This window comes from Anopheles aquasalis, chromosome Y (genome assembly GCF_943734665.1).
Source record: "Anopheles aquasalis chromosome Y, idAnoAquaMG_Q_19, whole genome shotgun sequence".
NCBI lineage: Eukaryota > Metazoa > Arthropoda > Insecta > Diptera > Culicidae > Anopheles > Anopheles aquasalis.
The window spans coordinates 5,344,787-5,371,798 of NC_064879.1; the positions used below are offsets into that span (position 1 = coordinate 5,344,787).

General features: G+C 50.1%; 3 protein-coding genes across 15 annotated transcripts in view; 2 read left to right on the forward strand and 1 right to left on the reverse strand.

Moving 5' to 3' along the window:
* The window catches only part of LOC126579947 (J domain-containing protein), a 25,624-nt gene extending 16,683 nt beyond the window's left edge, over positions 1–8,941 (forward strand). For 2 of the 4 annotated variants that reach the window (XM_050243731.1, XM_050243732.1), the window contains 3 exons: positions 1,010–1,280; positions 2,921–3,022; positions 4,148–8,941. In XM_050243731.1, the coding sequence (XP_050099688.1) occupies positions 1,191–1,280; positions 2,921–3,022; positions 4,148–4,531 (576 nt within the window). In that variant the 5' untranslated portion in view covers positions 1,010–1,190 and the 3' untranslated portion in view covers positions 4,532–8,941. Of the gene's footprint in view, positions 1–408; positions 509–790; positions 935–1,009; positions 1,281–2,920; positions 3,023–4,147 lie in introns of those variants that run through there. The other 2 variants (XM_050243733.1, XM_050243734.1) reach the window with 2 other exon arrangements.
* On the reverse strand, positions 5,456–13,536 carry LOC126579942 (prolyl 4-hydroxylase subunit alpha-1). 4 transcript variants are annotated; one of them, XM_050243721.1, is made up of 6 exons: positions 13,160–13,536; positions 11,544–12,270; positions 11,264–11,436; positions 10,602–11,162; positions 10,337–10,502; positions 5,456–10,262 (listed from the first exon to the last, which is right to left on the reverse strand). In XM_050243721.1, exons 2-6 carry the CDS (start codon positions 12,232–12,234, stop codon positions 10,177–10,179), a joined length of 1,677 nt encoding a protein of 558 aa, XP_050099678.1. In that variant the 5' UTR covers positions 12,235–12,270; positions 13,160–13,536; the 3' UTR covers positions 5,456–10,176. The 4 variants fall into 4 exon arrangements, with proteins under 4 accessions (XP_050099678.1, XP_050099679.1, XP_050099680.1 ...); XM_050243722.1 differs by having other exon boundaries at positions 11,544–12,341; XM_050243723.1 differs by having other exon boundaries at positions 10,602–11,159; positions 13,139–13,536.
* Positions 13,537–15,839: 2,303 nt separating this feature from the next.
* Positions 15,840–23,533, forward strand: LOC126579936 (neutral ceramidase). Of its 7 annotated transcripts, none has more exons than XM_050243709.1 (3): positions 15,840–16,524; positions 20,727–21,084; positions 21,159–23,533. In XM_050243709.1, the coding sequence occupies exons 2-3, from the start codon at positions 20,950–20,952 to the stop codon at positions 23,187–23,189; spliced, it is 2,166 nt and encodes a 721-aa protein (XP_050099666.1). In that variant the 5' UTR covers positions 15,840–16,524; positions 20,727–20,949; the 3' UTR covers positions 23,190–23,533. The 7 variants fall into 7 exon arrangements, with proteins under 7 accessions (XP_050099666.1, XP_050099667.1, XP_050099665.1 ...); XM_050243710.1 differs by having other exon boundaries at positions 20,732–21,084; XM_050243708.1 differs by lacking the exon at positions 15,840–16,524 and adding an exon at positions 18,628–18,755.
* Positions 23,534–27,012: the final 3,479 nt, after the last annotated feature.

Consider the following 27,012-nt stretch of genomic DNA (forward strand, 5'->3'; position numbering starts at 1 on the left):
TTATCCTTTGAATTCGCCCTCAACCTCAACAAATCTCCTGTGATGTATGTTAATTTTTACTACTCTACACACAAACACAGTGCTAGAAAGAGAGAGAGAGAGAGAGAGAGAGAGAGAGAGAGAGAGAGAGAGACCTACCCGCCACTCGACACAGAAAGGGCCACCCCCTTCCAACAGTCTGCCTGAGGTGTTTGGGGTTCCTGGTGGTTCGTGGTTTCGTTGAAGTACCGCACCTCTGGACTCCCTTTCGGATCAGTTTCCTGGTGCCAAACCGGGTAGGCATTTAACAAACGCTTAGCCAGCCAGGCACCTGGTGGCTGGCTGGCTGGCTAGGCTGGCTGGCTGCGGAGCCGCACATTGCCGAACAACCACCGAGTCACGTTCGTCAGTTCGGGGCCGTCGTCGCGGGCCGTCGCTAGGCGTTCGGGCTCCGGCAGCGGCACCACTCGGTTCAGTTGTTTGTGAGCTGCTCACGGTGAAGCTGGCCCCATTCCAGTTGCCTAACCAGGTACGAAAAGAACGCAGCAGCAGCACTTACCCGGTGCCCACCAAAACGGGGCACCAAACGGTTTCAGGCCCCTCGCGTCCTTGGCCCAAAACAGACACACCGCTGGCACTTACTGCGAGCTGCGAGCTGCGATTGCGATGCAGGTGTTGGTGTTCGGTTGCGTCTGATCTGTCCCGCCTGTCGTTCTCTCTCTCTCTCTCTCTCTCTCTCTCTCTCTCTCTCTCTGTCTCTGCCTCTCGCTCCATTATATCAATTCAATTCTGTTCGGTACCGTGTCGTAACAGTGCTGCCTCAAATCCACCATCATCGGTCAGTGAAAGTGTTTGGGCCTTCACTTCACCACCAACCGTTCCGGTCTAGCTGGCCCCCGGGCGGCCTTTTGTGTTGTTGTTTTTACGGTGCTGTGTCCGGGTGGATTTTGGGCCGGTGGGGCTAGTAGAACGCAGCTGATCGGAATTACAGCAACAGCTTACTTTTTTGTTTCCCTTTTTCTCGCTCCAGCTTCCGCTTGCGCTACACGAAACCGAATAGCTGTCGCAGCGTGTGACCAGCGCAGCAGCAAATACAATTCAACAATCAACCGTGAAACCCGCTCCACGAGCAAACCGGAACAACAACAACAAACCAGCACCGTTCGTTTGCTGCGAAATCTCCAGGAAGGGCGCATCCCACTGGCATTAACATGAGCGGCGGCGTGGAGGACATACTGAGCTACAAGCGCGACGCGAAGGAAGACTTTTACGCGATGCTCAACTGCAGCGAAACCTCGACGGTAAGTGGCGCGCAGCTCGGCATCCATCCAACCTTGGCGCACGCTACCGCGAGCTGCCAGTGAATCGCGTGGTGCTGCGAAGAAGGTCGGTCACTGTCTGGGGATCGTGGGTGAAGGCTAGACACACAGCGTGGACAGAGACGAGTTGGAGCAGAGAAACCCATGCAGAATCGTGTGCTGCCGGCAGTGTTCCGGGGCTGGGCATCTGGGAATTTGCTTCCTCAAATGTCATTTAGCATTTAGCTTCAAGTGCTGGTGCTTGCGAAAAGTACATGCGACTGCGGCACCGTCTCTTTGTGTTGTGCTCGGAAGCTCGATCGAGCGAGCAGCATTAATTGCATTAAAAGTAATGGCCACCAGTACCTTGCGCTCTCCCTCCCTTTGGTTTGGGAGTTTTTGGTTTTTTGCAGCGGGGGTTCCGGCGTAGCGTCTCGGGCAATCTGCTTCTCATCTGAGATCTGGGTCTACACGACCAAAAACAAAAAAAAAAGACGCTCCAAATCGGGCCACTACCACGCCAGCGACCGCAGCACAAGTAGTCTCCAATGGGCCATGGCCACAAATGGTGCATTTTCGCTGCGAAATGCCAGGGTCCAGAGTCCAGAGGGTGACACCGGGCCCAAGGATCCGTGCGTGGTATCCGTTAGGTACTAACCAAACGGAAAGGAAAACGAAAACGAACGAAACGAAAAAGAAAAACAGACAAACCGCAAAACAAGCAACAGATTATGGATGACATTTCGGATGCGACTGCGATGCGACAACGGGAGGCATCGGAGTGTGACCTAGATTGGGGGGATGCACTGGTTGCATTAACCCGACGGTGATAAATGTAATGTATGGCAAAGAAGGGAGCGAGAAGCTCTGGACTTGCTCTCTCTCTCTCTCGTTCGCTTGCTCTGGGGCTGCCAGGCCGTAACACCTGTTGGTGGTCCTGGTCCCTATGCCAAAGGGGGGGTGGCGGTAAACCAATCAGACCATCCCAGCACCAGAGTTGTCAGCTTTTTTTTTTTTTTAATTTCTCGTGCCACTCGGACGAAGAGTTGATGCAGTTGTAATAATGCACCACCCACCCTCTGGTTCTTCTCTTTTCTCCCCGGGTTTCCCCCCACCCCCCACCCCCCTTTCACACTCTACTCGGGCTCGGGCTCGGGCTGGGTGCATTAATGGGGCAGTTGTTCATCCGTTTATTGCTGCACGATGGTCGTCCTTGCTCCGTGGTCTGAGGCCTGGCCAGGCCAAGCCTAGGCCTGTCAGTAAACAACACGGTGATGATGATGGTGATGTTGGTGCACTCGGCCTGCTCGGTTGCGCTCGCATGTGTACATAGCAACCGTGCAGGAAGTAGGTCGAGCGCGAGTAACTAGCTACCAAGGCAGAGTGGCACGAGCTGTTGCTGTTTCAGGACTCGGTGCAGTCGGTCAGGCGGTGTGGCACTGGCAGTATATAAGGCCCCTTCCTTCACCCCTCCACCGAAAGTGCAATGCAGTCAACCACGTAAATCATGATGACCATTGGTATATTGTACCGCACCTACACATAACCATAACCATTCCAATTTATTCTATTTCTCATCCCCTCTCCCTCCCGCCTCTCTCTCGCTCTCTCGCTCTCTGCTGCATTTCGTTAACCGCAACCAGGTCGACCAGATTCAGGCGGAATTCAAAATCCTGGCGCTACAGTACCATCCGGACAAGAACGATGGTGACAAGGAATCGGAAGCCAAGTTCCAGCAGCTGAAGGTGAGTGCAGGTGATAGTGGTGCAGGCGAGCTGGGCTGCTGGGTTGCGACAATAATGCTGCCGATGATGATGATGATGATAATGGTGATGGTGATGGGGCAACGATGGGATGCAGAGTTTCCATTTTTAAACCTCCCTTTTTTTTCCTGCCCAACCGTTTGTTGTGCTACAATTTTCCATTTCGCACTGTGGTAGGATTTTATTGAGTAAAACCAAACAAAAAATGTCGGGAATTTCATAACATATTAGAATCAGTTTAGTTGTTTTTTTACGGTATGTTGCTTTTTGGATGAAATTCCGATCTTGGTTTTCATTCATTCGTTATCCTGTACTTTTTAAACGAAAAAAAAATGATGGGGTTTAGTTGCCAGAGAAGTCAGCTGATGATTTACACCCTCGGCTGGCCACCAGGACACATAAGCCAGGTTGATAATCGGTTGAGATGCGATAACACGCAAGTTTTCGCACTCCTTGCGTACTTTTTGAACGGTGGATCCGAGATGAATCAACAAATTCATGTGCCAAATCTGCTAGAAGCTTCATTGTAGTCCATTCGGAAAGCAAACAATTCCAACAGGACTCTGTATCTTCCCTCAAAGCAACAGCGAGACATGAAATTGGCGAAAAAAGAACGTTCCACACTTCATTTCGATGTCTCATTGGCTGTCAATATTTATGGACGTAAACAAGCGCAGGACTTGTCCGTTTGTGGTGTTTTAAAGAACAAAGTTAGACCAAAAACATGACATAGTTTTGACCAGCTGGGGCAAACGCTTCTCCAAGAATGAGCCAAAACTGCCACAAAGCATCCTGCGGGCAGCGAACGATGGTCTCAATACCACAATTCATCCAAACAGTAACATAACGTAAAAAACTAAACTGATTCTGAAAGTTTATGAAATTCCCGTCATTTTGTTGCTTTTACTCAATAAAATTCAAACAAAACTGAAAAAGATATGGCGTTTTAACTGTGGTTCAGTTTTTTTGCCTCACCTTGTATGTGTGCCCGCCAGCATCTCAGCTCGTCCTCGCACAGTTACATATTTTAAAATTTTCCATTTCCGCTATCCCGGCCCCGCTTTCCTCCTTCTACTTGCACCGCTGCTCCTGCTGACGGACGGCCAGGAAGCGAAGGAAATCCTGTGTGACCCGGAGAAGCGGGCCAGCTACGATAAGTGGCGCAACAGTGGCATCCAGATCAGCTACAAGAACTGGGTCGGCATGAAGGAGCACGTCCAGCAGAGTATGCACTGGGCGATCCCGAAGACCAAGGACCGGATGCTACCGGACGGTGCTGGTGGCGCGTCCGGAACTGGCGCGGGGGCCACGGCCACGGCCGGCGCCGCCGCTGCCGGTTCGGCGTCCGGGCTGAGCGCCGCCCAACCGAACCCGGCCCATCGGCGCGCCTCGGAGGGCGGTGCCGCGCTCTACTACGGTGGCCGGAAGGGCGAGTGGGGCTCGGAGAACTCCAGCGAGGTCGTCAACAAGTTCCGCAACTATGAGATCTAATCTGGCTCTGCTGGAATGCTGGTGTATTTCCGTGTTTTGTTATTTCCGTTTTGTTTTTCTGTTGTTTTGATACCTTTTTACTGCTAGTGCATCGTCGCGAAGCGGCGGTTTGCATCTCTCCTCCCGTTGGTGCTGTTTTTTTTTTCGATTTCGATTTCGATGATCGATTATCGATTGTTTGCTCAAAACGCGTTCGGGCGTACCGCGTCGAACATTGTTTCTTACCGATCGTTATATAGTTTGTATACAATTTACATTCACCAATTACGCAAATTACGGTATCCTTCATCAACTGAGGGGTTGATGCCCACTCTCCAGCCCTTCTTTTGTTCGCTCGCTAGCCGGGACGGACCATTTTGGGATGTGTTTGAGGAAAATTTGTTTGAGGTTATAGTAGACGTTGGCCGACAGTCAAAAACCGAACAAAACTGAACGGTATGAGCGCTAGCGAGTGGGATAGGGAAATGGGGTTGCCACACACCTCTACACTTAAAGAAACAATCCCACGGATGAGAGGTGGAAGGATGAAAAGCGTACAAGCCCATTTAGAGTGCTGGAAGGAAAATTGATCAATGAAAAGAAAAAAATTAAAAACAAAAAAGAAAAAAAACAGAAGAAGACGAAGACGAAGAAGAAGAAGATGCAGAAAAGACGAAGAAAACAAAGTAAATTATGATAATCTTACCAAACAACCACTCCATCCCCCCCCCCCCAAAAAAAAACACCCTTTACGTTAGCGTGGTGTGCCCTGCCCTGCGTGCGCGTGTCAGCCCACCGTTCGTACCCCGGAAACACACCTCACAAAACAATCAACCAAAAACAAACAAACAAAAAACACACATTCCTTATCGGTGTATTGTAATTTTAATGTTGTTGTAAGTTGTGTGCCGTGTGTGTGTGTGTATGTTTGTCGGATTCTAGTTGTTCTCTTCCTCCCCCCCCCCCCCCCCCCCCCCTCTAAGGGCCCACACAGGGTATATTACCGACATGGTACCAATCGTAAACGTCATGGACTCGACATTGCACCTTAAATTAAATCACCCTTTTTGCAATGATGCCAACAATTAACAACAACAACAAAAACGAGAGAAACCTTTCAATCCAAACAATAACGCAAACAAAAAAAAACACACAGAACGCGCGAAAATTGCCGAGGAAAAACGGAAAAGAAAGAAGAAGAAAAAAAAAGCCATTCATAAAACGATGCCAAACGATGACGAGAACGACGACTCGGGCGAAAGAGAACGGAAGCAGCAACAGCAAACAAGAGCGAACATCGTGCTGGAGAACATCTGCGCTGCATGCGCGCTGCAATCCATCAAGTTCAATGATGTAAGACGACAGAATAACATACGACAAGAGTAATGATTTCCATACGAAACGTGGCGCGGCCCATAAAACCGCGGGCAATACCACTCGGCCACTCGAACACATACACACGGACGAGGGTGCACGCGCGCGCGCGCTCCTTCTCGCGGCGATTGGGGATGGGGTTTTTGGGAAGAAGGCGATAGAAGGGAGCAACAGCGAGAGAGAGAGAGAGATAGGAATAGTGTGAGGGATCCCTATAGTGCTCGGATGTGGGTTCGATGCTCTCTATTTTGTAGTGCAACAGCTGAAGCAGTTATTGCCAGGCATACTAGGCTGTGGTAGCTGCGGAAGCTGATAGCATAAAGAAGAAGATATTTTTGTTAAGAATTATATACATATATAGATATACATAGATACATATACATTTCACAGTACGATTCTCTGATTAATAGTATGTACACACATACAAACACACACAACATGGTGACATTAGAAACTCTGAAACCTGTTAGACGGGGGGCCAGTTGAAAAGCCCTCAAAACAAAACACTTTCTGCGCTCTCTGTGCATAGCAATTGTAACCACTTTTTGAAACTCAAGCTGTGTAGTGGATAATATGCGAATATGTGAACCCTTCCCCGGTGCTGTGAGCGCACACACATACACACGCACACATGCGGGCGCAAAGATCCTCCTGCAAACTCCCAGCTAAACACAATCGATCGACCGGTCACCGGTCTCTAGAGAGAGCGCGAGAGTGCGAGAGAGAGAGAGAGAGAGAGAGGGGGATTGAGGGGGAGCACATGGTAGAAACGCTGGCAGGTAAAACCGGACCCCGTCGTGTGTCCTTTTTGTTGCCCGAACTGCCCTTTAGTAGCACCGGCGAGGCGTGATTGAAGAGCATCCGTAGAACAGAATAGAATAGATTGTCTTTCGCCCTCTCTCTCTCCCTCTTTCTCTCTCTCTTTTAATGTGACCACTCCCATACACTCCCACACTCTCTTGGCACATACCGCACCACACCGGACATCAAACCAACTGGATTCAACTGGAAGGAAAGAGTGGAGGGAATTTGGCTGCTGGCGGAAAAATACAAAATGGAATGAAATTCTCGAGCCGCTGGTTGGAACGAAGCCAAACGGGCTGGGTGGTGGGTGGGGGACCAAATACGCCGGGAAAGTAGCAGCAAAGTTGGGAAAGAAAGTGAAGAAAGTCAGGCAGGGCTGGGAGGCAACTCATCTTGATCATCTTCATTCCAAGTTCTTCTGTTTTCTGGAGTGTGTATTTTAAAGGCGTGCAAAAGCAGGATGAGCACAAAGGGAGGGGTGAGGGAGGAGGGTAGAGAGAGAGAGAGAGAGAGAGAGAGAGAGAGAGAGAGGGAAGAGAGAAAAGAGGAATGTTTTGTGCAAAGGAACAATCATCAACCCCTCGAGACTGATTCCATTTCCTTCCATCAACACAACCAACTCGACTTAAGCTCGCACGGCAGCAATCTTTAGCCACCCTTCGACAGATCGTGGGGTGGTGCGAGGGGGAGGGGAAGGGGAAGGAAGCAGTGGTATTGCTTGCTGTGTGCTCCTCTGTTGATTGCCGATTGTCGCCCTGATGCCATTGTCGAGCAAACCACAATTTCAATTGAGCGCACTTTATCAGAATCAACAAAGAGGGAGCGCGCGCGAGAGAGAGAGAGAGAGAGAGAGAGAGAGAAAAGAAGAAGAAGAGAGCGAGTGTTTATTACGCGGAAGACAACCACGATTGCTCTCTATTGAATCTCTATTTACACTAGCCCACGCCCCCCTCCCCACCTCCCGCTTTCTTTTCAGACGTCAGACGTGGTTTTTTGGAAGAGACCGATACCCGATCGTCATCATGGTGCCAAAACAAAAAAAAAGTGGGGGGGGGGGGGAAATGAATCAAAGCAAAACATTTATATTAAAATTAGGTGCCAAGCAGGCGAAGCGACAAACAAACACAACAAAAAAAAACCAATGCGAGCTGTGCGAAAACTGGCCGCAGCCCCTGACCCTATCGTACCCGTACTCGTGACCTGCCCTTTTTTTTGTGGTAGCAGGCTCAACATCCCCCCCTGAAACATGTGTTTCTTACGTTAAAATCCGTTGCCTCTAGGCCTCTGGGAAAGTGATAGCAAGTGGGAAGGAGTGGGGGAGGGGAGAGAGTCTTGCCGTGGGTCGGTGGACCGGTCCGGTGGTGATGCAACCAATCATTCTTAGATCCGTATACATTCTTATATACACACAATTATATATATATATTATATACATATACATTCTAAAATGCAATCCATGCATTAAAAAACGCACCGACACCGATGTTGTATGTTTTCCATGTGCCACGATTAAGGGCGGAAAAGGAAAGCAGGGAGCGATGTGCACTAAGATGTGGAATGCGCGGAAGCCGATAAATAACTTCGTTGCCGATAAACGGTTCGTTGATTGTGAATTGAATTAGTGTCACGATGACGATTTCCTATCTTACGAGAAGACGATGCTGATGACGATGATATGATGTTGATGATGTTGATGATGATAATGATGATGATATACAAAATAGCTAATTACGAACTGTTGCAACCGGAATCAAAATGCAGAAAGAGAGATGGAGAGAGAGAGAGAGAGAGAGAGAGAGAGAGAGAGAGAGAAAGAAAGAAAGAAAGAGTGTGGAAGGAAGCTGGAAGTAAAACAAAATAGAAGCCAGACAAAAACGCATAATTATATGAATCATTCTAACAGTGTTAATGTAATGGGAACGTGTGAAAACCCCTCTCCTGCCAATACCGTTTGCTTACAGATCACTGACGGTGTGTGCGTGTGTATGTGAGTGCGTTGTATCGTCTATCAGTACAATGTTGTCTTCTTTAGCCTCCTTTAGTGACACTTGTCGTCCGTGAGTCGTGCGAGGTAACCCCGTAACTCAGCATTTAAGCGAAGGCGAAGAGGAAGCAAGTGCATAAGCAAGAGTTAAGTGTAGCTGGAGCCGACCGACTCCGACCACAAGGCGTCTCCAAAAAAAAAAAAATTACAAAAAGAAAAAAAACCAACCACACCACCACCGTGTGTTTAGTCGAACCTACACAGATCCCCCCCCCCTTTTACACTGAATAAAAGAACGCCCCCTTTTGTGCAACTCTGTAGTCGGAAGTCGCAGCCGCAGTGTTTGCGGCGCTCTCTTTGCTTTCTTTTCTTTCGTTTTCTTGTCCTATTTTTTTCATCGTGCATCGTGTGGAGCCAGTTGCGATTTTACATACAAAAAACCGGAATTTTATTTTCACGCTCTCTCGGTACACTAAGCACAGGGCAAGCTGTCCGTCCGCCGAAAGCACAACGTCCGCTTGTTTTTTTTTTGTTGTTTAATTTTTGGTATTTTTACATTAATAAGTGTTCGTTTCTTTTTTTTGTTTGACTGTTTGTTAAATGCCTAAATTACCACTAACCAGTTCGGTGTTTTGCGCTTAGCTAAATGAGTATGCCAACGCGACGCGTGAGGCGCAACCAGAGCTCTGGCTTTGACAACGTTGGACAATCCGCTCCCTCGACCCGCGTGGATTGCTTCAGCCATTCGGCAACAGGCGCGTCACCGATTCACAATCATAACAGGTAAAGTAAAGGGAAACACCAACAGAGAGCGCGAGAGAGAGAGAAAGGGAATTGAAAACACAATCATTCTATGGGACACCGGAACCATCACGCTGGCTTTGGTAGTAGTACTTTGCGCGTTTTAAGCTCACGATATCACGCCTCTGCCCTAAACGCTAAACACCCAGCACCGCAGCTGTGTTTGCAGTTGCAGTACGCCAATGCAGTGAGCGATGACAGCGATTCACTAGGATGTTTTTTTTTCATTTTTTTTTGCCGGGCAGCAGAGTGATTCGATTTGTTCGATGATCGTTCGATTAAGTTAGACGCAGCCCCTCGACGCTTTTCACTAAGCTATGGGTCGGCCCGAGCGTTACAACACATTAAATAAGAGGGGGGGGGGGGGGGGGTTAATCGAAAATTTGGCTCCGTCACTGTCGCCCGGTCGCCCGGGATTCACATTCATTCGCAGTTTTGCTAGTAGGTCTAGGCAGTACAATAATAAAAAAAATAATAGTAAATCTAGGGTTAAAAATGATTAATCAATACGAAATATATCGCTCCCGGTGAGAAATGGCAACGTTTACGAATTGGCAGATCGCAATATGGCGCCCTACAGTGGGACTCACTGCAAGGTGTAGTACACGTACACGTCCTCGCCCCGTCCGGGCAACGTGGCAAACGTTAAAGCTCAAAACGGTTCAAATGAACGGAAAGCTCATGTCATGGTTATGGTATACTATCAGAACAGCTCTTCCGGCTGGTCCGGCTGCAGGCCGCACGGTCGCCGGAACTCCTGGCCCCGCTCGTGGATCCATTTGTTGGAAACTGTAAACACAACAGACAGAAAAGGCGAATCAGCACCAGCCAGTGGCACTTGTGGTGGAACCGCATTTCCGTACCCCATTTGGTGCCGGTGAGGACCGGGCAGGCGGCATGGCGCGTCGCATAGTCCCCATTGCCGGACGGGTGCAGGTTGTGCCAGAAGGCGGCCGTACCCTTGCGTGGCCGCAGCGCCAGGTTCAGGGAAGGGAAAACGGTTGCACCGCCCTGCGTCACGTCACTCATCTGCGGCCAGGGAAATGCGGGGGTAGCGGTGAAAGAGAAGGAGAGAGAGAGAAGGTGTAAGTCGCAGTCGGGCAGATGTCGGCGCCGGCGTTCACTTACGTAGAAGAGCACGGTCGCAATCCGGTTGCCAGTGCCGAGGCTTTTGAACGCGTTGCGCTCCTCGCGGCGCGCAAAGTCAAAGTGTGGCTCGTAGTGCCCACCGATGCCGTAGTTGACGACCTGTAGCTCCTCGGCCGTCGCCATCGTCAACCCGGTCATGTCCTCGACGCGCTGGCTAACGGTGCGGATCACCTCGTCCTCGGTGTCCTTCAGCCAGGCGGACTTGCTGATGCGATAGTTGGCAAACTCGAGCTCGCCCGTCTTGTAGTTCTGTACGGTGGCGCGCCGGAAGCGGGGCCGGGCGTAGTGTTTGATCAGCTCGATCTCCCGGTCCGACATCACGTCGTGGTAGAGGACGATGTCCGGCTGCCGGTACGCTTCCTCCAGCTTGAGTGGCGCCAACCGGAGAAACGGCGACCGGTGCTTGTGTGTGACGTAGCGGCAGACGAGCTGGGACCGCAGCTCGATCGGTGGCTCCTGTTCGCCCCGGCACAGCTGCTCGTACAGTTTCCGCTCCGTCTTATCGTACACGTGCGGTGACGCCTCCCCTTTGTGGATCTTCTTCGGTGGGTGGGTGTGTGGAGAGAGAGAGAGAGAGAGAGAGAGAGAGAGAAAAGGCATCGTTAGCGAATTGCGAACCCTATTGCCATTGCTGCACCTACCGTACTGGTGTCTACGGGCACCTCCTCGCTGCCATCATCGCCACGCAGTATCTTCTGGTGCGACTCCTTCAGCAGCTCCTTCACGTAGTACGCCTTGTTGCTGACGGCCCGCTCGTGATCCGGTACCAGCTCCAGCAGTTCCTCCGTCATCGACAGGGCTGTCTGAATGTTGCCTAAATGGAGCACAGAGTGCAGGGGGAGAGAGAGAGAGAGAGAGAGACAGTTAGCATGCGAATGCCATGGAACTGGGCCGGTGGGGCCGGGGCCCGGCCCTGCTTACCCTGCTTGAAGGTGGAGAACGCCAGATACTCCAGCACGTCCTCCTTCATGGCCGTCCGGTTGACCTCGTGCGTTAGCCGGTCCATTGCCTCGCGCATCCACAGTACCGTGTGGTAGTGGTCACCGTTGAGGTAGCTCTGGCGCCCGAGCTCGAAACAGTCACCGGCGGACAGTTCCGTGCTGTACTGGACGCCGTCCAGCATGCCGCGGGCCACGCTGGCCGTGTCGAGGTTGTACGTGTCCTGGAGGCGCATCAACGCCACGGCCGCCCCGTTCAGGTCCTCGTCGGACGGGAACTTGAGCACGCTCCGGTAGCTGGTCACGTTCTCGAGGAACTCCTTCCCCACCTCGTACGTCATCAGGTGCTCCACGTAGCGCCAGTCGGTCGTTAGCCGCTTGGTCAGCAGGAACGCGTTCACCGGGTTCGAGAGGTAGGCGCTGACGTCGCGCGCCGCCTCCGTGTGCTCCCGCCGGTACTCCTGCACCTTGCGGCGCAGCTGCAGCAGCTTCTCCTCCTGTGCCTGCACGTAATTGTCTAGATTGGCAATCAGCACGGCCTCGGTCTCGAGCAGCTCCTCCATGTCGGCCAGCGCCGTGAACAGCTCAGCACCGACCGGCGGCAGTAGGCCGATCGTAACTGTGGCCACCACCAGCACCACCACCACCGTCACCACCGTTGTTGGCATCGTCATGGCCGCTGATCCCGCTGTTTGTGATATGTCCTGGTCCTGGGCGCCACCGCCGCCGAGACACAGCCGCGGGAACCGAGAAAGAACAACAAGAAGGGACAACAGGGTGGCTGCGGGATTAGTGGCAGTGGCACGTGCTCGATTTCCTCGACTCGAACTGCTAAAACCGTGCTCGTGCTCTGTACGCACTCGGTAGCTTGCTTGATAGAAGCCACCGACAACACAATACACCCAGCAAAACTAGATACGGGTGCACACTCACGGTTCGTTCTCGCACGGTCACACTTCGTTACTGGATAGAACGCGACACTTCGACTACGACGTTCGAGAACGTTACGGAACAGCACACGCCTCCGTGCGCTTCGTAGCCAACGCTGAGCGAAGGGGTGTGTGAAACCGTTTTGGCATTTGAAGCTGCCAGCTAAGCAACACAAAAATTCAACGACCGCTACCCACCACGCTGCTATAGACGACGACGACGACGACGACGAGGATGACGACCCAGGAGGAGGGGGCGAAAGAACAGGCAGCTGATAACGATCATAACACATGCGGCGCGCGGTTCTAACGCCAAACGGAACGGAAGTGAACTGTCGGCCCAAAACCAGAGCAGCAGCGGCAGCCGCGTTTGACGAAGGCGTAGGCAGCTCGGCATCAGTTGTACAACCAGATGATCAGATGGTACATGCATTACAATGGTTGATGGTGGCTGGACCCGGTGCACGATGACGAATGACGATGGTTGAGTTGATTGTTGTTGCTGAAGATGTGATGTGAAAGGTGGCAAAATCGTTTGCTGACACTGCTGCTAACAGTGGGGGGGGGGGGGGGGAGCAACCAATCCAATCTGAAGCAAAAACACACCCTCTCGAAACCCCGAAACAGCACAACACGCAGCTGGACTCACCGGTGTCTGCGTGGTTCTCACCTTTACGGTTCCTCTCCAGCGCTCCAGTCCGTGATTTTGTTGTTTTGTTGCGCTACCTGTCCGTCCGTCCGTCCTTTCGTTTACATCCGGCTGCGGCACCCGGTTCGGTGCAGGCAAAATCTTTCAATCTTAAATCGCGACAACACACTCTTGACTGCTGGAGCGTGCGCACGATCACGTAGCACAGTGCGGGCAGCGGCACGCAGTCGACTGGTGGCCATCTGTCAAAAAACACGAACGCACAAGGAACTGCGCTGGCGCTGGTGGTGGTGGTGTATCGCGTCGTCCTCCGGATGAAAACACAAGCGTACGCGTCCGCGCACAGCGAGCAGCAGGCTAGGCAGTTGGCTACGTGCGTAGGTACGAGTGTGCACGCCTCGGCCTCGGCACATAATGCACGCACGCACCCGTCCCTTTCTTTCCCACACTCCTTCTCGTTTGCAACTCCTTTTTTCTTCTCTCTCTCTTTCTCTCTCTCTCTCTCTCTCTCTCTCTCTCTCTCACGCTCGGGTGCAGCCAGTCTCTCTTTCTCGTTTCGCTTTCCAGGAACAGTCGGTGACACAGCAGCAGCGACATTCGCTACGTGGAAAAAACAAATGGGCCCCAAAGCTAGTCAATCAAAGAGGTTGTACTAGGCCTTCCACAAAGTCTTAACAAATGAAACCTAGCTCATTGAAAGCCGTTTCATTGTCGAGCACACTCTCTCAGTGACATCTATTACCCTGCGGTACACAAGAGATGAATATGGCAATGAGCACTCATTTTCGAATGTATTCATTTTCACTCATCCTTTCTCTAGAATCTAGCCGCAGATTCTTCTAAGGTGGACACAGGATTAAAAGGTACAAAAACCTATATTTTCATCTATAGAAACCTGCATAAACCCTCAAGGTTTAAGGGGGGACTTCGGTATTTTCGGGCAAAAAAAGGCCCTTTTTTGACGATTTTTTGTGACGTAACCATTCAACTGCATTTTTTCAAGTGAATGACATATTAATCTAAAACTTTTGAAGAATATTTGCTATTGTTTTGAGCAACATTCATTGAAAACTTCATCCATGCCATCAAATTTAGGCAGTCGTATCTTCGAAAAGATTTCGAATTAGATACGAGATCTTTTCTTGTGCCCATCGTAGCTGCGTGACGGGTCATCAGAAAAATACAAATCGATACTCGTTGGAAAGATTATAAGTTTATCTAGGAAGCCCCGGACAGTTTTTGTTGATATTCCTATTGTTCGATTTTTGGCAGATTTTTGAAGTTGCAAAAGTGATGCTTTTTGCGATTCGGCCATAAAAAACGAACTTTAAAGATTTATTTAGAAAAAAAGTATCAACAATTTGCATGATATCTCAACAGGAATACCTGGCAAAAAGTGTACACATTATGTGTGAAAAATTTCAAATCAATCGATCAGTTTCCACGGTACGATGGGCACCGACTTTGAAAACGTTGCTTTTTGGGAATCGCTCTTCAAAGTAGCGAGCTGCATGGAGCCTTGTGTGAAACGCGGATTTTAAAAAATCACGTCAGATTTGCTTCGATTGGCCCAAAACTTTTGCACAATACTCTTGAAAGGATCAGCTTTCAGTGAAAAATGTTAAAAACATGGGTTACAAATAACAATTAAATACCGAAGTCCCCCCTTAAATATTTTAATTATTTGAAACGGGAGAGGAACTAGAAGGGTTTTACTTGGTAGGTAATAACTTCCCCTATCCTCCTTCAAGATATTTTAAAGTTCCTGGCACATTTGATTGGTTATTTAGCAACTTAAATTTTAATAAAAAAAACTATAAATTATACAAATTGATAAAGATGGAAATGAAGGTTTTCTACCCTATCAAATAATCATACATCATAGAATGGAGGGTAAACCCCCTCCCAGACCGAAAGAAATTATTCTTTACAAGTTAAATGGTGCCATAAAAGGGATTGAAGCCATTACTGAGCATAAATAATCTCAATTGGTATGGAATCCACCACAAAACAGCACAGAAAACGGTCCGAACCCGATGTAAATATTAATTTATCCTCTTTCAGCACGGTTTAAACCCAAGAATGATTTCGTGGCACGTGTTTTGAGTGTCAACAGTTGCTTCCCATTTCCAAGGGCCTCGCTCATACAAAAACATACAACCGCGATCCGCGGGATGCTGACTCAATTGGCGTAAATCCTGCGTACCTCCGTGCAAATCCGTTGATGCTGCACATACATCCAGCACTGTGTGCGCATTTCGGTGTGTTGTTGTTGTGGTTGTCCACAGGCGACAGGACAGGATGCACTCGCGACAAACTGGCGAGCTCGAGCGCGCGCGAGAGAGAAAATATGGTGGAAGCATCATCATCCCCCGTTTGAGAGACTCGCTGCGTGCGTGCAAACTCTTTGTCATGTGAGCTAGAGCGCATGCCCGTGTGCTCTCTCTCTCTCTCTCTCTCTCTCTCTCTCTTTCTCGTTCTCTTTTGCCTCTTCGCCGCCCGTCCTGAACAATCAGTGCGACGCTCGATGCCAATGATAATTTGCTGTGGTGCGTGGAAGGAAGGAGAAGACGCCGCACAAAGCCACCACCACCACCACCACCACCACCAGGGCGGTACCACCTTCACCCGGTGGTGTCGTAACTGAGCAACCGAAGCGAGAGGTGGTGGCACATGGCACGTATACGAAAGGACAGCCGACAGCGCGTCCACAGTGGCGGGAAGACTAGCAGGACGGAGTGTGTGGTGATATGATGCCCCGATGCAGCAGCAGCTAGACGGCTGCTGCTGCTGTTGCTGCTCTCCGCTCGATTTCATCCACCAGCCGCTGACGCTGAAGTGTCAGGAGTGGTGTTTCCAAGCGTTGCGCCGCCAGTATGCGACTGGAGGTAGCGTTTGTTTGGTCTGTTGCGCTCCTGTTAGCGTACACTGTGTAGTGTGGTACAAAGGAACTTTCGGGCGACTACCCGCAGCCGCCGCCGCCGCCGCCGCCGCCGTCGTGTGTCTGCGAGTGTGCGTGTGTTTTGTTTGGATAGTTTTCCGATAGGATAGGAGGAAAGGAAGAGGAGAACTTGGTGACCTGAAGGAGCGGCCATATGACACATGATTGTGATTCCGCATAATATATGTGTTTTTGTTCGATGTGCCCCCGTTCCCTACCACGATTGATCTGCCGGTCTGCCGCAGACTGATTACAGCGTTTCGTTTGTTCGCGGAGTGTTCGTTTGCTTCTTCTCGTGTCCCGTGGCACTAGCACACACGACACCGGTCCCCGTTCCAGTGCAACGAAGAGCAGAGCGACCAACTACGCACCACAACGACTCGCCATCACGCCGCATCTCTGGTTCGAGATACCACCGTGGCATCCACGAGGATGTAAGCGAAGGGTAAGCAGGGTATTCCGGGTCTGATAATACCGAACCAATCAACCAACCAACCAACCAACCAACCAACCAACCAACCGACCGACGCTCGGCCAGTTGGACATTATCATTGTGCGATAAGGCGTGATCGTGGAAAGGCGCCATTCGCAGGATCGATGACACCCTATCGGACGCGTGCGCAAACAAAACAACAACCCGACACCCTGGCCGAGTCGTTGCGAGACAAAGGAAACTGACCGCCCGTCGCACAAAGGGGTATTTGCGCGAAAATGCGGTCAAAACCCCATAATGCTGTTATACGTTATAAATATGGTTGATATTCGTTTTAAAACCGTAAAAAATCATGTTTTCTAGTAATTCCAGCTTATTTGAGCTAGAATGCGTTTTTCTAGGCATGAATCTTCCTTTCTCTTATTTCTCTAATATTTGTAATTTCTCTTGTGGGTCGCCCATTTATGGCGTTTGCCTTACTCAAAAAAAAATAACTTGACTCTAGTTTGCAACCATTTATCATTAGCAACGTTTAAATCATCCAGTTGATATCGGAATCCATCCATTTTCGCGTGAAATTTGCTTTTAATCTCAGAATTTCCTTTCAAACACCTCCATTTTGCCTATTTCTGAAGGTCACTCCAAAAGTTGAGCTAATTTCTTCTCAGCATATTGAAGAATGTTGTCCAAAACCTTCTTGGGGTATTTTTGAAGCATCTGGCACAAATATCACCAAGAAACTGCTGGAGAATAAAAGCAAATACAGTAATTAGACGAAAAATTCTGTAAAACCCATATTTCACAAAAACATCGAAAATTCGGTAGAGAGGAACCGGGAGGAACCATTCCAACTGGTTTTATATTCTAGAGAACTTATTCTTTGAAATGTTACCTGAATTTTTGCCGGGCATTGCCGGGCTTTTGAGAAAACTGAAGTTGAAATTTTCACTTGTTCATGTGTTTTTGCGAAGGTTTATTTTTGATAAAAAAAAACTGTGATTATTTTTAAACTTCAAATCGTAAATAGCACTGCAACGTATTCTACTAACTTTGTAGATGCTCGTGCATACCAAGAACAGGCTGTTCTTGACTATAACTACTTGTTTTTCACAAGAATGGCGCGACGCACCTATTTCATTTATATCCTTCCACTTCACAGCTAAAAATGATAAAAATGATCAGGGATGTGTAATCATTGTATGAGTTCTTTATGAGGGTGATGTCATGTGTAGAACATTTGAAAATTGTGAGCAAGGCAAAATTTGAAAACAAAATAATATTATGCTGGGGGGGGGGGGGGGTTTTGACCGCATTTTGCTGCGCAAATACCCCTCTGTGCGTCGTTGCGCTATGCCCCTTTCTCTATCGCACTGCATCTCGATCTGCACCCCAAACCCGCGCAGTGTGTGCAGCAGATAGCTTCTGTTGTTGCTGCTGCTGCTGATCATGGCGTTGTTGGCGATTCTGCTGTTCGATTGGCGACAGAGCGCACGAAAGAGAGAGAGAGAGCGAGACAGTAGCGAGCAGCGAAAAGCGTAATGTCCTCATCAAGTATTGAGATCAAGCAATAACACTGGCAAAGCACGTACACCAGGGGACAGGCACGAACAAAGGGGATTGGATGCTCCAATCGGCCAAGGCCAACTGCAGTGGTGTTGTCCGTGTGTGTCTGTGGCGATACTCCTACTCCACACCACGGCACGGCCTGTGTGCTCCGATTGGCGCAATGATGTTTCGGTGCCGCCGGGCCGTAGTGACCGGCCGCAACCGACCTGGCATACGCGGAGGATGCGCATCCGACTTTCCGATCTTCGCCGCATTGTTTCCTGCCTCCCAGGCCCACCTGGGGCACCTAGTAATGTAAAGGCCTCTTCACACAGCGAACGGTTGCTAGCTAGCTAGCTAGCACAAACCTCTAATCAGCCACTGATCTCACTCACTTGACATGTCTCTGCACATTACACGGAACGGAACACACCTGATGATCAGGTGTACCACCGGGGGGGGGGGGGGGGGGGAACGGGGTCCCACTTGTCCCACTACACTACACGGTCGACTAAAACCAACCCACTTATCTGATAACAGTCGGGCAGGAATGGTACCGGATGGATATATTAGGGCGCAGACCAGATCGCCTTGCTGCTCAGAAGCAATCGCGACCCAAAGCCCAAAGGGTGCTCGGCCCCAGCTTTGTTACCCTTTGTTACTTTTTAAGTTGTTCCAGAAGTGGAGGCGCCACCGGGGTGAGCTAAAATCAACCTACGAAGAAGGCAAAGGGGGCGAATAGGATAGAAGGATCCTTCGTCTGCGCTCCCCATCTGCACTGCTCTGTGTATGTGTATGTGTGTGTGCGCCTGTGCTTGCCACCGAACGCCGTGTGCCGTAACCAACTGTCCCCAGCCCAGCCCAGCGCCCCTGCTCGGCCCCGGTCGTTACGTCATCGATAACGATAGTTACTGGTTTTGTTCGGGGTAGTTTTTTTTTGTTTTGTTTTTTGGGGCTCTGGTGGTGAGGAGGGGTGAGGCGGATGGAAGGGTTTTGTCTGTCGAATTCAAGACGTGCGTGCTGTGTGGTCGATCGATGACGAAAGCGGGGGGACCCCGGGCAGTTTGGCCGTTGTGGTTTCGACCGGTTTTTTTTTCATCGTTGTGCGGTTTTTCGACGGGATCGGTGGAGTGTTCCCTGATGTCTTATTCCCTAATTACTTTAGATTTTAATGGGCTTTACCAAATTGCATTGTTTTAGGGGAATTTTTATTTAATTAAAATTTAACTGGCTATCGATCAGATGTGCGAGAAAGTTAAGCCCAAGGCTTGCAGTAGGGGATAGGGGGAAAGAGGGTGTTTTCGTATCTTGTATTAGGGGTATGCATTGAAATCCGTGGTTTTGCTAATACATGGCGCCATTTTGTTTGGGGATGGTTTACATCCTCATTTGTTATGTCGTTTTAAAGTATAACTAAATACCTTTAAAACGCTATAAGGCACCGTTCATAATATTGACTACAACATAGTTTTTTCTCCAGCTGAAAATGTCAAGTTTGGTGCCTGAAAAGTCCATTTTGCGGGGAGATTTAAAAGCCAGTTTTTCATTTCAAGAAAACAGCTGCTGAAAATTATCATGTGTTGGTTTAAGCTTATGTTGAACATGTTACGATACAAAAAAAAGTGTGAAAGCTGGCTTCAAAGGTTTAGAAGCGGAGATTTTGTCTTTAAAGACACAGAAGGTTCGGGTACACCAAAATAGTGAGCAAATCCAGTTTTCACGTGTGTCGTGCACTAAGAACTTTCGGAAACTCATGAAATTGTTGATAGAGAACGTTAGCAACAATAATTGATCCATTTGAAGCAAGCTCTGACCCTGAAAAACGGTAAAAATGGGAAAAATGACGTAATAAACTTTTTTTTTTCAACATGCTAGCGCTAGGCCGCATGCTGCAAAACCGATGAAAACTTTTTTGAAAACCTCGAAGACCAAATGTTACCCTCCCCGCAGTATTCCCCAGACATTGTTCTTTCTAAATACTTCTTGTTTGGTCGATTACAAAATGGTTTGGAAGCACAGCACCTCATTCTTTATGAAAGTATTTTAAAAGAGGGCAGTTGCCTAAACTGCTTCAAAAGGTGAGCAGTTCTTTCGACATGAAATTCGAAAATTGCCCAAAATATAGTAAAAAGTAGTGGCTAGCGAAAGTCAATCTGTTTAATAAGCAGATTGTGAAGATTTATTGAGAAATAACCGATTAAATTTGGTACCGCGGATTTCAACGCATAGACCTAATACATCCCTTCAATCCCCTCTCCATTCTCCCCTCGCCCTTCACAGATAGCAAAAATATTAAATCCCCACCGAAAATACGGCACATTTTCGCGAGAGTGGTAGATATTGGCTTGTTTTTGTCGGTCAATTGAATTTTTTCCCCACTTTCCGCCGAATCCCTTGAGATCACTAAGAATGGTAGTTCACGCGAATGTTCGCCCCCTGCATCTGCATTGCAATCGCAGATCAGAACACCATAGAGAACGCTGATCGGTGCAGCGTATTTCCTGTTTGTTTGTTTATTTTCGCGCAGCGCGCTACTACAATCGCCAGAGCGATTCCGATCGAGCAGGAAATGACAAAGCAAAGGGGGGGGGAGGGCGGTGCATATGGTTACATGCATGCAAAACAATCTCATCCATCATCTCTATCTCTCCTTCTGTCTCTCTCCCCAGCACAGTGTTTTGTCTGTTTTGATCATCAGCAGCAGCAGCAGCAGTAGCAGTAGCAGCATGCAGGCAGCGACCACTGCGTTGCCGACGCTCACATAAGCCACACTACCATCGAAACGAAACTAGCGTTCCCGGGGGGGGGGGGGAGGGCCGTTTCTATCACAACCCAGCCCGGACAGCCGGACCGACGATCAACGCGCACGGCGCGGCGGTGAAGCGACAAGTCATGTGGCCGCAGCTGCAGCTGGTGCTGGTGTGTGTGTTGGTGATCACCATCACCACCACCACCACCACAGCCACCGGTTACAAGGTGGGAGTTGGCCGTGCCGACTGTACCGGTCCTTCGGTGGAGATTACTTTCGTAAGTCAAGTGTACCTGTTCGAGGAGTTCTTTTTCACCTCTCCCGCTCTCTCTCTCTCCCTCTGTCTCGGCAGATGGGTTATGCGCAGATAACGCAACGTGGCACCGGTATCCACCTGCGCCAGTACGCCCGCTCGTACATCGTGGACGATGGTGGCGGTGGGCGGTTCGTGTTTGTGGCGGTCGACGCCGGTATGATGGGGCACGCCGTGAAGCGGGACGTGCTGGCGGTGCTGCAGAAGAAGTACGGCCAGCTGTACACGCAGGCGAACGTCGTGATCAGCGGTTCGCACACCCACTCGACACCGGGCGGCTTCCTGATGTATCTGCTGTACGATCTGACGTCGCTCGGGTTCGTGGCGGAAACGTTTAACGCGCTCGTGCACGGTATCGCCCAGAGCATCATCCGGGCGCACAACAACATGGTCGAGGCGCGGCTGTACGTCGCCGAGACGGAGGTACTGGACGCGAACATCAACCGGAGCCCGAGCGCGTACGACAACAACCCGGCGGAGGAGCGGGCCCAGTACCGGCACAACGTGGACAAGGGGTTGGTGCAGCTGCAGCTCGTTAGCGCACGGAACGGGAGCGAGCTGCTCGGTGCGATCAACTGGTTCGCCGTCCATCCGACCTCGCTGAACAACACGAACCGGCTGGTGTCGAGCGATAACGTTGGGTACGCGTCGCTACTGCTGGAACAGGAGCGCAACCCGGGCGCGCTGGTCGGGAAGGGCGAGTTTGTCGGTGTGTTTGCGGCCAGTAACCTCGGTGACGCGTCGCCCAACATCCGTGGGCCGAAGTGCGAGAAGAGTGGGCTACCGTGCGATGTGCTGACGTCGTCGTGCCCGGCCGGTGCCGGTGCCTGTTTCGCGTCCGGCCCGGGTGCCGATATGTACGAGAGTACGGCCCTCATCGCCGACCGGCTGTACCGGGCGGCCAGTGAGCTGTTGGGGGGGCGGGGGGACAGCCGGAGCCGAAGCCGGAACCGGCGCGAACTAACCGGACCACTCGGGTACGCCCACCAGTACATCGATATGACGGTGGCCGAGGCGACGACGCACGGTGGCGGGCGGGTCCGCGGTTGCCTACCGGCCATGGGTTACAGCTTTGCCGCCGGCACCACCGACGGTCCGGGGGCGTTCGACTTCCAGCAGGGCACCATCACGGACAACGTGCTGTGGAATGCGGTGCGCGACTTTATCGCCGAACCGACACCGGACGACAAGGAGTGCCAGGCACCGAAACCGATCCTGCTGGCGACGGGCCGGGCCCGCTTCCCGTACGACTGGCAGCCAAAGATCGTGCCGACGCAGGTGCTGACGGTGGGTGACTTTGCGATCGCGGCCGTACCGGGCGAGTTTACGACGATGGCCGGGCGCCGGTTACGGGCGGCCGTATCGCGTGCCTCCGTTGCTGCCGGTGGCCGTGAGCTGCAGGTGGTCGTGGCCGGGCTCTCCAACATGTACAGCAGCTACGTGGCGACACCGGAAGAGTACGAGATACAGCGGTACGAGGGTGCGTCCACGCTGTACGGTCCGCACACGCTCACCCTCTACCTCGAGCAGTACCGGCGGTTGGTGTCAGCGATCGTGCGCTCGAATGGGACGACGGCGGGGGCCGCGGTGGGTCTCGATCCAGGACCGGAGCCTCCGTACGAGGACGACAAACAGATCTCGCTCACGACGGGAGTCATCTTCGATTCGCACCCGCTCGGTAAGGACTTTGGCGAGGTGAAGGTGCAACCGGGGGCCGAGTACGGGCGGGGTGACACCGTCACAGCCGTCTTCATCGCGGGCAACCCGCGCAACAATCTGATGCACGACAAAAGCTACTTCACCGTCGAGCTGGCGAGTGGCGAGGGCGCCGGGACCGGTGATGACCCTGGCTGGACGGTGGTGGCGACCGATGCGAACTGGGAGACGCGGTTCCGCTGGGAGCGCACCTCCACCATACTCGGCTTCAGCGATATCGAGTTCCAGTGGACGATCGGACCGACGGTGACGGTGCCAGGGATCTACCGGATCCGGCACTTTGGCTACTACCGTTACATCCTCGGTGGCGTCTACCCGTACGTCGGTGTTACCAACACGTTCACGGTGACGTAAATCCGCAGCTGCCACATTGGTTAGCATTATTTGGGCCCCCTTCCTATCCCCGTTTTACACCCTTTCTTTCCTACCAAATAGACTAGTCAGCGGATGAATAGAAGAGTGTATAGTTAGCAATGCGATGTTTTAGGAAACCAATTTGGCGACATGACCATTTTTGTTTTTTTTTTTTTTTATTGTGAATACACACGGGCACACAGTGCACAGTATTACTAATTCGAGTGATCGATCGAGTTGTTGGTGCGAATGGCGAACACACTTTCCGGATTGTTTCAGCAGTCTGATGTAAAACACAAAACAAAAAAACTTTGAAGCGCAATATACGCCAGTAAGGTAACGAAGATCTGCTCCTCGAATGATCCAAATGCAGCGACCTGGAAACTGCACTAGATTGAGATCGTGACTGGCCGGCTGGCGTGTACCTGTTGCAGTGAGTTTCACTTCAATGCAGTGGCGATGGCCGGCTGTGTGATTGGTTCTTTGTAGTTTGTGGGCTAAACGGGCCTCAGTCCGGAATCGACCCCCGGTACGTTGTGACGGAAGGGGTTTAACTGCAGAATTCATTCATAGTGACGCTTGGCTCAACGAGAGTTGTTGCAGCAAATAGCTCATAATTTTCACGGTCAATAAATACTAAGCCAAAATAAAAAAAAAGCCGCCAACTCCTCTTTAATGTAAAAAAGAAATGGCGCAAATGGCAAATGGCTAATACCAAAACAGAAGCACAGTCACTGCGCTGCGCCGCACTTGCCCCCCCTCCAAGTCTCAATTCCCGGAATCGAGAGGCCCCAGGCGCCGATGGCTGAGCGGTCGATGGCGTCTCGCTGTACTGGTAATGGTCAAGATCGACGTTTAATTGTTTGGGGAATTCCCTCATTATGTGATTAGGCTCTACTAGACGGGAGCCCAGGTAGACAGGTAGACTGCGAAAACGTAAACAAAGTCGTAAGCTAAAACAAAACAACCAACGACTAAGCTGCGAATAGCGTTCCAAAGCAGAAGAACGGTAGCTGCTGAGCCGCACTTCCCCCCACCGCCTCCCTGAAATTCCCGGAATCGATCTGGGTCGGAGTCGACTCGGGCTCGGGCTCGGGCTCGGGCTCGCAATTGATTCGCGTTTTTTTTTGTAGGAGCAATCGGAGCCATCACTAGTTCTTTGCTTTCCTACCTCGAAAGACAATTGGCTCCACTATCAGTTGCTTTGTGTGAGCGCGTGTGTGTGCTGCATCAATGCCACCAAATTGCCACCCGGGTTTTGAGGGGTGGGGGGAGGGGCGGGGGGTTCCCTAATCCGATCCGATCGAGGATTTCTAGCGGCCGCACGGCACGGCACGGCAACATTGGGCTGCATCGCATGACGATTTGTAATAGATTCTTTGAATTGTGCCCCGATAGCGATAGCGGCGAATAAACCAAACGAAGAAGGTGTTTGTTTTTTTTTGCATACCATTTTCACTACTCTAAATGAAATAAAAATGTTTACAAGTGGTCAAAAGACTTCCAGGAAGGTCAGGAACGTGTTGAAGCCCAAGAACGTCCTCAAGACGACCATTAACGTCATTTGACGAAGCTCACGCTCATCAAATAAAAGAATTGGTGTTGCTAAACCGTTGATTAACAACTAGAGACCTTGCTGATGCCATTGGCATATTCAGATAATTCGTTAATTACATTTTGAAAAATGTTTTGACCCTCAAACGCATCCGAACTCGACTGATATCGTTGGTACCAGCGACTGGCGGTGGTTCTTCGTGACTTTTTCGCCAAAAACTCAATTCATACCGTTCCAAAACCATCGCTTTCGCTTGATTTAGCACTATGTTACTTCTGGCTATTACAAAATACCGGAGGGATTTCTTTGAAGGTGAGGAAATCGATTTAGAGGAATAAAACATAAATAAACAAAACTTTCAATATGCTTTGTGTTGTATGCTTATGTTGTATGTGTTATGCGTTATGCGTTACACGTTACGAGGGGTGCGCTGTAAACACAGGGGCGCGGCGTTTGAATGGCTGGTAAAAATAAAATGTAAAAATAAAATGTAAAAATAAAAGGTAAAAATTAAGTACCGGTAAAATATAAAGTGAGCTGTGACCTTTAAATTCGACTTTTACTGATTAAATGTATCGTTTTCCCTCCGTGCGGGATGCATGGGTTGTTCTATTCGCCCGTTGGGTTTGACGGAATGGGCACTGAGCATAATGTTTGACATGTCCGCTGGCCTATACAGCAGCAAAATCGGGCATCTTTGTATGGGATTTGCCCGCCGGGGGGTGGGGTGGCAGCTTGCTGTTTTTGCTCGGTGTCGGCTGAACGGCAGATAGGTACGACCCGGTTGACAGACTTTTTTTCAAGCAGATTTAACCCGTTTTAGAATTGCTTGAACGATTCATTAATTAATCAATGAAAGATTTAATCGAAATCCCATTCTACAGATGTTTTACTCAAAGATTAAGACATCCGAAATCTTGAGAGAATCAAACAACTTTTGAACATATTTTGTGGACGATTAGCTAAAACCTCTTTAAATAAGTGATGCTATTTGTCATTTTGCCTAACACCACGATTTTTATAAATTTGTATTAAAATAATCTATCAACAATTTTCACAAAATCTCGACGGGGCTACCTGGCAAAGAGTGTACAGATTGTGTGATAAAAATTTCAAACCAATCTGTTCAGCAGTTTTTACGGTATTGCATCGGAACCGACTTTGAAAACGTTGGTTTCCAATTTCAAGATTTATGTTTAACTGTGGTATTCATTCATTGTGACCTTGTGGTTCTATAAAACAACGCATGTTGTTGGGTACTGCAGCAAAAAAGCTCACAATTTTTACGGTCAATAACGACCATTTGCCAAAACATTTGCCAAAGGCGCTAACTCCTCTTTAATGCAAAAAAGCGCAATTAGCGAATGGCTACACCAAAGCAGATACGAAAGCAGAGACAGTGCTGCGCCGAACTAGCCCCCTTCCAAGACTCAATTGAACTCAATTTCCCGGAATCGATTCGGGGATCGGTACCTGTGAAGCGGCCAACCGTGTGGGTAGGCTGAACTTGATTAGTGGTCGATGGCGTCTTTCTGTACTTGAATGATCAAGATCTAGGCCACGATCAACGTTTACCTGACCTTGGCTCTACTAAAGCAACGGGAATTAGGTAGCAGCAGCAGCAGCAGGTAGGCCACGAAAACGTAAACAAAGTCGGAAGCTAAAACAAAACAATCAACAACTACGCTACGAATAGCGTATCAAAGCAGAAGGAACGGTCACTGCTGCGCCGCACTTTCCCCCCGAAAATCCCGGAATCGATCTGGGTAGGCGCCGACTCTGGGCTCGTAATCGACTCGGTTTTTTTGCAGGTGGTTGTGGTGCGATTCCAAGCGCCGATTGTTAGAGCCTTGTGTGAAACGCGGACTATATTTTGTTGATCAAATCTGATCATGATCAATCATGTTGTCTTTTTTCGGCCGCATCCTGGCAGCATCCTGGCAGCATCCTGGCATCAATCAGCGTCGGACAGGCAGCGAAGCAGAGGAGTGTTGTGTTTTGTGATGTATTTTGCGAGGCAGAGTGTTCGATCGAAAGGTGAAAATGAAATTATGCTTTCGCGTGCTTCATGTTGATCCGAAATATCTTACGGGGGAGGGGCTACAGGACGTCGAAAATGGTACCAATACATGCGCAAAAGCAGCAAGATTTCCGCTCTGTTAGCTGCTCTGTTAGCTGCTCTGTTAAACATTAACAGAGGCCTTTGAGTGGCGCTTGAGCGATTTCTGTCACACGGGGAGGAACGGTGCGAGTGCTGTGATCGCTGGC